Source organism: Eulemur rufifrons, chromosome 1 (assembly GCF_041146395.1).
Source record: "Eulemur rufifrons isolate Redbay chromosome 1, OSU_ERuf_1, whole genome shotgun sequence".
NCBI lineage: Eukaryota > Metazoa > Chordata > Mammalia > Primates > Lemuridae > Eulemur > Eulemur rufifrons.
Genome location: NC_090983.1, coordinates 87611494 through 87626846, shown reverse-complemented (window position 1 = coordinate 87626846; position 15353 = coordinate 87611494). Strand labels below are relative to the sequence as shown.

At 36.7% G+C, this 15353-nt stretch overlaps 1 protein-coding gene across 1 annotated transcript in view; it reads right to left on the bottom strand.

Moving 5' to 3' along the window:
• Positions 1 to 15353, bottom strand: part of NCKAP5 (NCK associated protein 5) — a 719900-nt gene that overhangs the window by 508288 nt on the left and 196259 nt on the right. The window contains exon 2 of the mRNA XM_069474609.1: positions 12492 to 12565. Coding sequence (XP_069330710.1) covers positions 12492 to 12565 — 74 coding nt within the window. The remainder of the gene's footprint in view (positions 1 to 12491; positions 12566 to 15353) is intronic.

Genomic DNA, 15353 nt, shown 5'->3' with positions numbered 1-15353 from the left:
AGCACACCCATTCCCAGCCCACTATGGAATGTGAGCCTAATTACATGTTCCTTAGGAAAAAGATCTCACTGGCTCAGAAGTGTCAGAAGCCCTCTATCATATATATATATGGTTTCCAGAATGATCTTCCCAAGCCACCCTAACTGACCCCTCTCCAGAATGTTTCCTGCTGACAAGTGAATCAGTTTTTGCCCTTCACCCAATTTCAGTCCATGCCTTCTCTGTGAAAATATCAGGACAACCACATCTGACAATGGTCCAGCTAATTAATATACTCCAATGTCTAGCAGCTATATGACAGGAAAAATAATCTACACTGTATTTATTGTGAAATCTTCACCAATGTGACAAAGATGAATGAAAACTATATACAATCATTTTTCATCTGCCATCCAAAGTTGAAAGTGATTTTCAAATGTTAACTTTAAAATTATGAGGACGAAGATTATGATTCTGCTTTCAAACTGCCTGGAAATGGAACTTCTATACTATAATGGTTTAGCATTGAGCTAGAAAAATAAACTTTCTTGCTAATGTAGTAAGTGGGCCAGAAATAAACCTCTCAGGGATTTGGGTACGGGGGGTGGGGCACAAAGAAGGGACAAGGGACAGTGGAATTGGATTTCTGACATAAACGATCTGAATCTCTTAGCACAACATATCTTTTGAAAAAGTGACATCTTCTTTTGTAAAATGCATATACCACTGTCATAGTGTGGCAGAAATTGGAAGAATCTAAACATGAACCATGGGAAACATGCACAATGCCCGACTTTAACCCACCTTCAGCAGGACACCCAGTAGTTCCATCCACTTTGCCTGTGCTCTAGACTAGTATTTTCTCAGGAGCATTGTTTCTTCTTTCTAGCACCATCCTTTCCAATATTCCTTAACACTGAAATTGTAAATGTCAAATTAATGATTGTTCATTTAATTGACAGAGCTGAAACTCCCTTCTTCCTTCTGAAGGCTAGAGTGATTGTCTCATAAAAGGTCAGGAATGATCTCATTTATTTGTAATTATTAATTCCACCATGACCTCTTAACCATAAATAAACCCTTGGCATTAGAAAAAGGAAGATCTGAAACAGGGCAAGGCAATTAAAAAGGGGGTGGAGGGAAGTAAAGGAGCAGTGGAGGAAAAAAGGGATGGATCTTCTAAATTTAAAACACTCTTCACCCTTTCTTGAAATAATGATTTATATTCTTTGAGTCCACAAGAGAGTAATTGGAGATGCATGATGCAATGCTGGAATTTTAGGTATTTTGCTTAAAGGTTATTAACAATTAGTACCACTAGGGGAAAAATCATAAAGTTAGAATAACAACCCTCTCTCAAAGGATGATTAAAATTGGACCTGTAATCTGGTCATAATAAAATATATTATGTTTATACTGGAGCCCCACATGTTAAGGGGAAAATTGAAAAACTAGAATATGTCCAGTAGGTGACTATGATTAAGTGAGGTCTGAAAAACAAATTGTATGAGGACCAATGGAAGGAAGCTACATTCCTTCTTTTGAAGAAGGAAAGACTAAGGAAAACATGAAAAACTGTCTTTAGATAAATCCTGTCAAAGGGATGGTGCACAGAAAAGGGAGTAAACATTACAAGTGGAGCTACTGATACAGCCTTAGGGCCAGAGGGTGGAAGCCAGATGTTGAGTCATTCAGTATGAAGGGGTGTCTGGTCTCTTCCTATCCAATGTACCAGAATGCATTCTACACTATATTTGAAAGATGGTCACCCAGGTTTTGCTTTGCCATTTGCAGTGGTACAGAGCTCACTATCTCAAGAACCTCCTCCATGTTCGATGGTAGTGAGTGTTAGAACATCCCTTTCTACTGCTGAGTTGTCAGGTTGTAACTTGAACAACTGGTTTACTAATTCCGTCCTAAATATCGCAGGATGCCTCTAATTCCTTCTCCACAAGACAACTCATGGCATTTTTCAAACAAGTATCAGGTGTATCCCTTAGTCTTCTATTTGTCAAACTAAACATGTCTAATTCTTTACACATTATTAATTCAGTATTCTGCACCTCATATCATTTTAGTCACTGGCCTTGGGGATACTCCTTGGTTTATAGTGTCTGTAACTGAGATCCAAATTAAATACTCTTGATATGATCTAAACAGCAAGAGTGCCACATAGAACTTTTAATTTCCCTGTTCAAGAAAAATCAAGATGTGTTAGCTAAACACTAATTATGTTCAACCCTAGGCTAGCCATCATTTTTTGATATATAACAAAGTGTAAGGCCAGGTGCTAACAATATTTGTAGAGTCAAAACTAAGGTATATGGAATACTTTTAGAGTTTTTACAAGATGTACATCATTATGTGTACATATGTGGTATAGTCTCAAGTTCAAGGGGTAGGGGGCAGAAGGGGCCCAGGTGGGCTGAGGGGGTGTGGAGCAGAGGAACCTGGGCTGTACCTTGAAGCATGGGCAGGGCTCGGCCATTTGGAATGGAGAGAAGGATAACAAAGGAGCGTGTGCAGGAATAACGAGTAATAAAGAAGGTCAAGGTTGGTAAGGACATATGTGGTTAGGAATATAAATATTTGGATTTGTACTGTAACATTTCTAATACAACTTCCTTTCTCCCATTCTAAACATGTTTGGTTTTGCTAAACAATTTCCAGGACTCAGATTTCCATGGGTATTATTTTGGCAAACTAATCCTTGATGAGATACTACAAGGAGCTAAGAGAATAATGCTAGAATTCTCCTCCAGTAGCAAATTTCAGAGATGACTTCCTGGATAACCAATTTCCTTTATTCCGAGCATAGGAATTTCAAGCAGTCCACTGGGAGAAATGTTTTTGGATAGATGTGACTTTAGATACCTTTTAAATTATGTCATCTGGGGGACAAATGATCCCAAAAGCAAAAGTCCTAAAGTAAATGTCTGATCCAACTGCAAGGACTTTTGATCATTTGTAATATCAAAGAATTTCTCTTTTAGAATGCCCTTCTACAACTGACCTTATTCATATTTCTATTTCCAAAACAGAGAAACAGAAAAATCAGTTACGCAATATAACTGAATAAATCTAGTAAATACATACATATTTGGCTTTCAATTAGCCAGTGAGTCTGAACTTCCGCAGAATACTAGACAGACAACATTAGACAATGCAATTTTCCTTAATAGGGACTATAACCCCTGAGTTGCTACTGCTTCTTTTTTTTAATATTGTGCAAATAACTTTTTTTTGCACCATGCTGTGCTCATAACTTCTGTGGAAACTTAAACATTATTCAATAGAACAATTTCCTGGAAAACCTTTTGAAAGTGGTCACAGACTCTGACCTTGCTCTGGTGCCCTGGGTCTGCCAGCATGCTGTTTTATTACCTCTGGAAGGTTTGGTGCCAAGAGACAGTCCAAGAGTTAGAGCTTAAAGAAAACTAGGTTCATGAAAATAATTAGCATCTGCCTTCTTTCAAGAAGGGAAACTGCCACTTCCGACCGTCAGTAATTTTATGTACCTATCACTTCTCTTTTATCTTTGTCACTCAACCCTTCAATTGGCCTGCCCAGATGATCAGTAAAGATTATAGATTGTTAACTCTTAAGAAATGACTGCTGACATATTTATGTCAAACCTTTCTCATAACCGATGGGAAACCACACAGTAAGTGGCAGAATCAGGACTCGACCTTCACAGTGCAGGGGATGAACCAGGGATGACATTTCTAAAAGTTAGCAACAGTATGACATAGTGACCAAATGATCAGACAGAGCCCCCGGTTGTACTGGTGTGCCACCGAAGACCAGCCCCAGATGGACTAGAGGGTACATCAGTAATGTTTTAAAGGCTAAAGAGAAAAAAGTGCCTTTAACTTAAAAGTAGGTTATTTACAGGAGCTAGATAATACTATTATACTTTTAGCTACTGGTTCTTCTCTTTTTTGCCCTTTTACTTTTTTCATTGTCTTCTTTGCCATTAATCTTTGCAAACTCACCCTCCACTTGACAGCTTGTCTCCTTGTCATTTACGCTGCGCTCCCCTGTGAATTCAAGCGTATGTTGGTCTTGCCAAAATTCTCAAGACCTTCTCTATAATTATTCCCTTTCTAGCCTTTCAGATTAAGCCCTGATTAAGTTTGTAAAAGTAACTTGATCTGTATTATCTACAATTATTCTCTAACTTTTTCACTCACCCAAGGTGAAAAAATAAAACACTTAATATTTTAGGCCTTGATTTTTATCATGTTTTTTTTTGAACCTATGATAGTGTCTTCATTGCTTTCTTTCAAAATTATGATATATTCTTTCATTGCTTCTATTGATAAAGTTGTTTTCAGCTCAAGATCACAACTGGTAGATCAATGGAATAAAATTATGGGGTAGAAATACAGGTTTGATTATTATTGATACTGCTTAGAGCCTTTACTATGATATGCAATGACATCACCACAGACATGACAAGCATTAAAATTTCTTACTTTATGACTGGATTTTGAAAGATGTGTAAAATAAAAGTCTCAAGAAGTAGGCATTCTTACTGGCCTTGTATATAATGAATAGCATTTACGTCTTCATTAAACATTCCAATCCTTAACTTTTTAACGGTAACTATCTCAAAATCGTGTATCCCATTTAACATCTGCACACCACTGCGACAAATGACTTTTTGCTATGCTTGCTTGACTTTTTTTTTTCTTTCATGAATTTACAAATAAAAATGGGCTTATCTCTAATGAACACATCAGCCCTTACAAATTTTTGTAATTTTTCCTCTTGAATTGTCATCAATCCCTACAATGTCTCAAGAAATGTGCTAAGTAACTTGGGAACAAACGTGTACAAAACACATCTCCAGTTGTCCCTATGCTTTCAATATGGGTGAAGTTTTATCTTTAAGGTTTCATATTTTACACTAAGTGCGATAAGAGATAAGTATGAGAAGACTCAGTCCTACAGGTCAAAGATGCTAAGGGTACAAGACCTGTCCTCATACGGCAATTAGAAAAGTCAGTCCGTGTGATTGAGACCTACATGGTTGGAACTGGTGTGTTGTATTTTGCTGAAGCATCGCAGAGGCAGTGATGTCTGCACTGAATGGGAGAGGGGAGTGGAGGACAGGAGCTAGAACAGCCTTGGGGTCCCCGTGAGAGATCTCCCCTTATTAATAAAATGTGATTAATTTGGCAGCACAGAGCTGAGAGCTGCAGTATCTTTAACTTTCTCTCTCAGGCAGACTTTTACATCTGATAAAAATCTAGATTTATCGGCATAGAGAATAATCATGGGGTGCCCAGGAGAGGGCAAAGCTAGAGCAGCAAGTAAGTCCAGGTCCCCGTAAAGCAACCTCCTGAGGGTGCCTGGGCCATGATACCAGCCACAGGACTCCAGCCTCAACCAACCCTCCGACGAACATTAGCCTTCTTACAGGGCGTCTTTGCCCTGGCATAGCTAGAGTATGCCTCTTCCAACCACTTTCCAATTGCATTAACCTATTCCTGATTCTTTGATTCAGGGAAACTTTTCATCCTCAGCTCTTTGGATTATTTATGAGGACTAATTTGTAATAAAAAAAAAATCATACAGTGTGCCATAGTTAAAGCCTCTGAGGAAAAATAAAAAAGCATTTTGTATTTCTTCCTTTCAGAGAGGCCCAAATATCTCTTCCCAGGGTTGCAGGGTGGAAGTGAGGTACTAGGACTCCCTCTCTGGCCTCTGAATAAGGAAAGAATTTTTTTTGGGGGGGAGGTCTATCTCTTTTAAATCCAGAGTTACCCCTATGGAGAGATATGTAGAATTATATCCTAACAGTTCCTTTTAAAAAAAGTCGTAACTATGCTTATACACTAACAAGTTAGTGAATGTTTCCATTAAAATTAAAATTACATAGAAGGCCATGGTAAATTACCCATTTCATTTCTCCTTCCAGATTAAAAAAAGGGCACTTTGTCACTTCTTACTGTGGGTGCACTTCAGCCTTAATACATGCATTTATGTCAAGGGGGTCGTTTATACTGTTGCCTGCTGGAGTTTTTCTTCTTTCAACTTAGTAGGGAATATTTGTGATCTTTATTACCCCAAATAAATCTACAAAATGCCTTTTGCTTGAGGCTCTTTATTTTAATTTCAGATAAATAAATCACATTAGGTTCCTGGCTGTCATATTAAGATAAGCATGGGTCTAAAAATAACAAGTGTGTTTTAAGCTAAATGTCTTCAGATTAAATAGTGGTAAATTTCTCTGGGTGACCCCCAAATCTTATTGATGTTGGAATGTTTTTCAGTACTTTAAGAGTGTTTCTTGAAGAACATAAACCTGTTTAAACTAGAAGTGGAATTATTTTTAAATCATATATGGGCCTGCTGGTACAATATTATTCAACTCAAGCTTCTCATGGCTGCAGTAAATCTATCTTTAAAGTGGGGATATTTCCCCAGTTACATTAGAGGGCAGCTTTATATCTTTGTAGATTAATCCAACAACTCTATCTATACAGTGTTTTATTTATTAACTGTAAAGAACTCTAGACTTGAATTCCTCATCCTCTCTACTGTTAGAGCCTAAAGTCTTAAAGACAATTCAAATTCAATCTATTCAAACACTGACTCTCTATCTGCCCTCACTCCAATTCTGCTCCTACTCAAGACTTGGATCACAATACCACCTCCTCTGGGAAGCCTTCTTTGAGCTTCTGAAGGACAGAGTCTCCTAAAACGTGTTTTACAGTTCCCTCCCTCCAGCCCCAGTGCAGTAGTCTTGATAAATGTGAATGTTTCTTGCAAACAAGCTTTAGAGTGAAAAGGAAGGTAAAAAAAAAAAAAAAAAAAAAAAAAAACACCCAAGGTTTTAAACAGTCTATTTTATGCTTATTAGGTTAGGACCTAAATATAGGCTCTCTGATGGACTAGCGTGGCTCCTTAAAGAAAGAATTGTGGGCAGATTTGACAAGAAATAGGAAATCACAGATATGAAATTGGTGTAGCGTGTCACCTTGACCTAGCTGGTGTCTCCTTGCCCCAGAAAACCTGCGTTCAAATACTAGGCACCCCCTAATCAACACCAGGGGCTTCAGAGCTATGAGAAGAAGCCGAAACACTCCCTTGCTCTTCAGTGCGGGACCAGCAGTTCTTAATAAGTATCCTTTGGTGTATAGCTTAGCCCACAGCCCTCCCTACCACTGTCCAGGGATGACATAACCATTGAAGCATGTGGCAACACCCAATTTCCAGAGCCCTGGTTTATTCTCCCTTGTGCTGGGCAGAGGGCATGGCTGAGAGGCCAGACTCTTATCTTGGCAGGGGTCTGAGACTGTCTGCATCTCTGAAACAACCCCTGGTGGGTAATTGGGGAGTGACATTGATGGGTTTTTAGGGTAGCCCTGGGGCTTGCACTTGCCTGAGAATACAGCTATGATTTAGAAATTCAGCCCAAGGGTTGAGAAGAGGGGAAGATAATATAAGGCTTGCTAGCCCTTGTCTTCTTTGACCTCAGCAGGGTGAGACAGGGAGGCAGAATGGGAATCCCCGTGCCATTATTGAGTTGGCATGGCGTGATGTTTTACTTTCAGAGCTTTTATAGCCATTACAGTGCACTGAGCTCTCTCTTTGTTTGCTACACATTCTGTCCCCCGGAGACAGCCTCTTTTTCTCTTGAAGGGATTTAAAAAAACAAATCATAGTTCTTATTTTATTCGGTGTCCACCATTAAGAATTCATGCAGAGCAATTTTACTTGTTGCCAATTAAGATCTCCCAGTGGAGATCTATGATTACAGCAAAGGCAACCTGTTTAATACTTGGCATCTCCTTAGTCTACATAAATTAACCCCATGAGGATAGAGACATGCTAATTCTTAAGATGCCTGGATAATACGATTCTATAATCTGGGACACACAGAAGGTAAATCGCCGAGAGGCTCCGGGCCGTACTCTGCTCGGGGCATATCTGCTTTTCCTTCTTACCTCTATTTTACAACATCAAGACAATTTCTAGGTAACACATTAGCAAATAATTTTCTTTTCAAGGAATAGAATAATGGCATGTGGGCTCCCAGCAAGCAATTTTGCTCTCGATTTAGAGCCGGAAAGAATTTTAGAGGCAGTCGTGCCATTAACCTCTATCCCCAAAATGTATGGATATATCAGAATTATGGAGAACATGAATGAGTATCTGGAGTGTGGATCATTTTGTTTCAATGTTCACTGTACTTAAATAAGCTACATTTCAGTCATGGAGAGAATGAAAGCAAAGTTTTTCTTCCCAATTTTTTCCCTATTTCTTTCCTTAGAATAAGAATCACATGCAAGCCAAAAACAAAGGTGAAATTCTATTTTAAAGAATTTTGATATGCTAAAACCATCAATTTTTTGCTGGAAGAGATGAGCCTTAAAGGATCTTCTTCTAACCAAGGACCTATATGCATGCTTTTCAACTAAGTGTTTTACTCCCCCTGGTGATGTAGGAAACCATCATATCTTCCCCTTGGAAACCAGGAGTTAAGCGCTTCACTCAGGGGACCATAGTTTAGATTCTTGGAATTTGGTATTGAGACTTGGGCTGTCCCTCAGGAAAATGAAGAACTTGGGACTGGATTTTTTACATGTTAACTTTCCCCTTTGCCAGCAACCTAGACTCCTCACTGCTAGATGCCCTTTCACCAAGTCGACAAAACCCCGTACCAGTGGAGTGGACAAGGAAGACAAGGTACAAATCATACATGTTATATATTTGGATACCAACTAGACAGATCACCATTTTCCAAGGTGTGTTACTCAGAACCTTAGAGTAGATGTCAACAGTGCCTTGGTTGAGAAATCCTAGTCCAGATGTAGCTTGTTTAAATGAGACTTAGGTGATCTAGAATCTGTGGGTTGGCAGCTGACACTGTATTCACCAGATCTTATCATTTGATTTTGACCATGCAGACCTACTTATTCTTTATTAACAAATAGGCTTTTGATAACATTGTCATCAATTTAACTTATAAAAATCTGAAATGAATACTTTGACATTATCTAGTTGAGTTACTGGAAGCTGTTAGGTAATTTTGTTATATTACTCATTTCTACTCACAGGTTCTTTGAAGATTTCTATGTGTCTGTATATGTTCTATAAATGCAATATAGTATTCTAGACATTGTTTCCTATATTCTCAGTGCTCAGCAATCTTAAATACTAGCTATGTTGACACCTTTTTTTCACAGATAAAGAAACTCAGTCTCAGAGATGTTATCCAACAGCCAGTTTGGTCCCCAAAACCTCCAGTCCAGTCTTCTTTCTATTACTGCAGCACTATGCTGCTTCCATTTTTTTCATGCATAATTTCACATTTGTGGCATGAAAGTATAATTTCAATGCCATAAGCATTCATGAATTTGCTTTGTATTTTCCAGCTGTCTATGTTTATTCTAAACTCTTAATTTGAGGCTGCAAATGGATAAAGATTTTTATCAAATGTTAGAAGACAGACTCCACAGTTGTTTCTTACAATGTTTCTTTTCAGTCACAAGTATATTTAGCCAAATCAGAAATAGTAACAAATGATAAAAATCATCAAGTGCAAAAAAATCTTTTTTGTCCTAATACTAACTTTCCACATTAGAACAAATAAAGATACAGGAAATTATGCTTGTGTTTCAACGTCAACTCGTATACTCATTGTCACTGGGTATGTTTCTTTTTTAAATCAAGCAGGGAGATGCAGAACAAATTAAACCCATCCAGACCTACAAGTCTTAGACTAAGTTCTAGATTCTGACCCCATTCTCTCCTTTAGATGAATTCACAGAAGTTTTCCTCTTTAGAAAGGATTTGTTGGCGTCAAAAAGACAGTTGAACTGAAGGATTGCTCATTGCTAGACAGCTATATTTGAACTCCACAAGTTCCTCCATAACTTGAAAACCCAGAGATAGATTATAGGTCTATTTCAGTAGAATACTAGACAGGACCCCAAAATAACTGGTTATCTTAAGTGTGATTACAACATATTTTTGTGTCACAGCAGATGGTTATGCTATAAGAAACAACTTAAATCTATTAGACTAGTAGCTCCCTCCAGGAAGAAAAGGAAACTTTTTAATTCTTGCACACAATCCTCTGTCATTTGTCCAGTTCGTTTCTTATTCAGCAGGTGGCAATAAGAGTATGCCTTGTGTCGGCCATGCTTTTGATCAATCCTTGAAGGTGGTGACCATAAATTAATGCTGACCATAATTATTATTGGAAGATCTAAATATTCAGAACTTGTCTCTCTTAAGTTATAAGTTAGCTCAAGTATAAATGCAAGGCCATCGGTTAATATCACCAGTAATGACAGATACAATACTCTGCGATAATTATAGCAGCCACAAATCAAAGGCATAGTAAAATCAGACGGAGCCTATACTGATTTACGGGAACTTTTTTTAAACTTCAGACAATCTGGTCGTGCCTGTGTACATGACATGCTATTCCCACGATACTCTTTACACCATAGATTCTATCCTAACTCATGAATAAGCATTTAAAAATTTAATCATAACCATAAAGGATTTCCCACACTGTTCACTGTCACTCACATAATTTTCACCAAAAACAATCTGGCTATAGTTGTAGTAATGATATTGTAATAACCATCACTTTAAGTCACAACCTGTCACTTTAAGTCAGTCAAGTCAGGATCTGTTAGCAAAACTTTAATCAAATGTAATTTCATGATTCAATAAACAGTATATAAATCTGCTATTATTGGGGTTCATTTTCTTTTCAATGCTCCCATTTCCATTTTTTCACTGGTAGTTATTCAGACTATCCAAATGCCATTATTGCCCTCTATTGTTATTCAAATGGAGCTTTTTTATTAGATCCTCTGACACTATATATAAGGCTTTGCTTCTTCAATGGTAATAATTCCATTTCTGAAGGCAAAAGGAAGTGATTGTACACAAAATTCTCAGCTCTTATATTATGTTAGGTTAAGTCCATACCTAAAATGAGATTTTAATTTAATCATATCTGAGAAGACCAAGGTTTTCATTAGCTATCTCAAGAAAGTAGGAAAAATAGCCTTTTCCATGCAGATTTTCTTGGTTCAAAGAGCCCATGAAACCATTACTTCTCCACAATGATATGTGTAAGATACACTTACTGACCAAATTAAACTCTGAATTTCTTTCATCAGATGGTATTCATCATTTTTTTTCTGTATTTTCCTCTTGAAAGACAGAGAAAACAGAATATTCTATACAAATAGTTGAAATAAAATGTTATATATCAGTTAGTTTTTAAAATATACTTTCCAATAGATCTATAGAAGATGTATTTAAAAATACACAACCATAAATACATTATTTTTGGTTTTATTAATATAATACACTGGCTCACAAAAGAAAACTATCAAAACCAGGTTATATTCTCAAAAACAAATCTAGTGCATATTGCATCAAGTTACACAAAATTAACTGATGTGTTAATTGCCAATAATCCCTTATTGGCAAACAGACTTAATTGAACTTTTGTTGGATCTTACCAGTTTTTCTATGTATGGGAACAGAATATTTTCTATTATTATAACCAGAGATCTGTACTCCAGCAGGAAAACACAAGAGCAGAACAAATTATAAAATATACAGCACTTTACTGAAGAACTAGAACTTCTTAGGGAAGAGGTTTTCAAGGTTGCTAGAATCTGTTACAACAGTATGTGGAGAAGGGGCACCATGGCCTGGCACAGAGCTCAGTGGGGATGGATTTGATGAGGTGTGGCAAGAAGGCCACAGGGTTGGTTAAACATTTACCTGCCATCTCTGCGTGCAGAGAGCACTCTCCTCCACGCTGTGAGGAGGTAGAAAGAAATAAACGACTTTAGGGGCTTACTAGGGCTTTTGAGACAAAGGTAATTATATTAAACAAGTTCAGTACCCTGTGAGGCATCATGTAATTAAGCACTAGCATATTTATTTCAAAAAGCAAGAGCTATCAGAACTTAGAAAAAGGAATTCAAATTCCATAGTAGCACCTATAAACAATGTGTCCACATGGGCCTTGAAAACCTAAATAATGACATCACAACCATCTTTGCCAGTGTCAATTCTTAAGAGCTCCCAGGAAATGAATATGACTTCTATTATATTAATCTACATTTCCAATATACCCACACAAATATTCTGAGATACTTTCCTTACCTAGTGTCAGAATCCACCACGTAGAACAAAAACTTAATATTGGAAAACTATACAACAACATTCTTAAAATATTCCCCTTTAATATGAAGAGAAGCCAAACTTTTAAGCAGAAATGTTCTACTTTTAAATAAAGAAAAAAAAAATCTTTACACAGGCAAGGATCAGAAAATGTGAGTTCTAGTTCCCACAACATTACAAGTTGCCATTCTAAGACTGTCGTGTCTTAGAATCATAACAGTTTTTAGCTAAACAAGGACTTAGTATACTCTCTAAATTAACTGAAGTATTTTAGATCAACAAAGCTATAGAGGCTTCTACCTGGGCAAACAAATAGGAACATGAATTTAACTCACCTCCAGAGACTTCTGTGTTGCTCCTCCAGTTGAGTTAGCAGGTGCTCAATGTATTTATTGGAGTCCATGTATTCCTGCACAAAGACAATTAAAACCTTATTACAATAGTCACTAGAATTCTAAGACTCTCCTCATCTCTACAAGTAATATTTTCAACAAGATAATCCCTAGGTCCCTCCCAGTTCTAGGAGTCTATGCTTCTGTGACTCATGATCACAGTCATTTGGGAATGAATGCTATTTTCCCCATATCCTGTGACGGTATTCTTTAAAAAATCACTGAAGAGAACTAGAGATTTACTGAGTCAGCATAAAAGTCCTCTTATTCACAGGAAAAAACCCTAAATTTCACAGTCATCTACACTGGGGTCTGTGTGTTCTACTGTGTAAAAGTGAGCCAATGTTACTGCAACCTTAGAATAATAAAAATAAATAGATAATAGAGGTCTTGATTATAGAGATCTTATGAATCATTTCCCCCCAAAAGCTATGTTTTCAAACTATATAGAATTCTTTATATATGTTGCAGATTCATTGAGCATTTGCAAACATTGATGGGCATGTCTATTTTCCTTCCTCCTCATATATACACACAATAGTATATTTGCTTTCTTTTTTTTTTTTTACTCTTAGAAGATAAATCTTTAGGTTCTAAGAAGACATGAAAGATATGGTATATTCTTTTCTGTAGAAATGTGTATGTAAATTGATCTCTGTAAATCAAACTATTTTCAAGAAACATGTCTGAAAAATGAAGAATTCATTTGTCACATGATGACATGTAGAAAAATCCATAAGTTTTTAAATTTGTGATTTCTGAATATGAGGCTCATATGCAGTACATTTTCAATTGCCAACTTGGAGCAAATACAATATGTAAAATCTTTTGATATTGTTTCATTCCAAATCTGGTATTTCTTTCCCTTTCTATTTGAAGGTCTAGCCTGCAAGGCTCATCTACAACTGCCTTAGATGGGATAGTGTGCAATGATTTCAACGTCAAGGCACCCGTGAAAGCTACTGTTTCATTTCTATGGGTTTGAAATAAACTGGGAGCTTTGATTAATACATTTCTCTTTCTGAAATACAGATTTCTTATTAAATGCTATACATACACATAATCTATTGCTCCTGTAGGCATATTCACTATAGTTAGGGGGGGAGAGAAATACAGGAGTTGATCTGATAATATAATGGAAAGGGCCCAGGCCTGAGTTTCTGGTCCTAGACCTACCCATGTACCCCTGAAGAAGCCTTTTTACCTTTCCAAAATATTTCAGTTAGACTAGAGGTATATGAAGTCTTTGTCTAGGTAAAAACTGTTATGAATCTAAAATATTATAATTGTGTTACAGATAATTAGCTAAGAAGTTTTATGCTTATTGAATAAACACTTATTTTCAAGTGACAACTGAATAGTTATTTAAAAAAGATCATTGGGGGTGTTAAAACCAAAGCAGAAATCTCTGCTACAGGAAGTTGTAACATATGTGGTTATGTTTATAAGTGTCCTAATAAAAGCTAAATCCTGATTTAGAACATTGAACATTATCAAAGACATTATTTCTCAAATATGTCCAACTGAAAAAAATGTGGAAGCATTGTTCCCAAAATACAAACCTCAAAGACATTCATCCATTCCTTATTTGACACCTATTTTTAAAACATCTGTTATATACCAAGTGCCGTTCTAAGTGTTGCCGATAAAGTAATAACTAAAAGGGAGGAAACCACTGCCCTCCAGGAGCTTACGTTCCTATTATTCTCAAGGAGTCAACAAATAAACGAACAGACTGATTTCAGGTTGGTTTTATGCTATGCAGGAAATAACCAGGACAGGTGATAGGAAAGACTTTGAATGGGGGGCAGCTATTTCACCTAAAGTCGTGGGAAGAGGACCCTGAGCAAATGATATTTGAGATAAGACTTAGAGAAGGAAGCAACCATGTAGAGATAAGAAGCCAGAATGCTGTAGGCAGAGGAAACAGACCATGCAAAGGCCCCAAAATGTGATGTTGGAGGAACAAAAGGAAGCCAGTCGGGGCCTGGGAACAGGTATACTGGGCTGTGGAATCTAAAATAAAATCGGAGAGGTAGGCAGGGACCAAATCATATGCAAGTCCAAGAAAGCAGTTTGGATTAAAACCAATGGATTTGTTATTTTGTTCATTCTGATTAGCTCAAATCAGAGGTTAAAGCTGAGAGGTACAGTGATGACAAATATGATTTTAGGATGAAAGAGACTCACGTTCAATCCTGGCTTTGATATTTACCAGCTATGTTCCCCTGGTCAAATTATTTAATCTCTCAAAGCCTTACTTTCATCATCTTTTTCAAAGGGATAAATAAAGCTTAATTTATGGAGGTGTTGTAAGGATTAAGTAAGACAGTTTCAGTAAGTATGTACCATCATACTTACCAAATCATCAGCATAGCCATTTTCAGAGTATTATATACCTCTTCTCAAAAGGCAGATCACTTTACAATGTAAAGGTATTATTCATTTTCTCTTCTCTTACCAAACTTTGAGATTTTTAAGTGCATGGCTCTTAGATTATAGTTGCTGAATATTAGAATAGGTAGTTAGGCAGAGATTATTAATAATAATAATATAGATTTCTAACCATTGAATGTAGTTGTCACTGAATTGTAGTTTAAAAGCTATTTTAAATAACAATAATAGCTGCTTCCATTTAAACTAGCTTTACCCAATTTTCCATAAAAATGATTATGATAAATCTTAAACCATTTAACAATTGGAAACTAAGATTATGGATTCTCCATCCATTTTTAGCTTTAATTTTCCCTATAGAACTCTTACTTCTAAAATCTGATATATTTACTTGTTTATTTTGGTATTGCC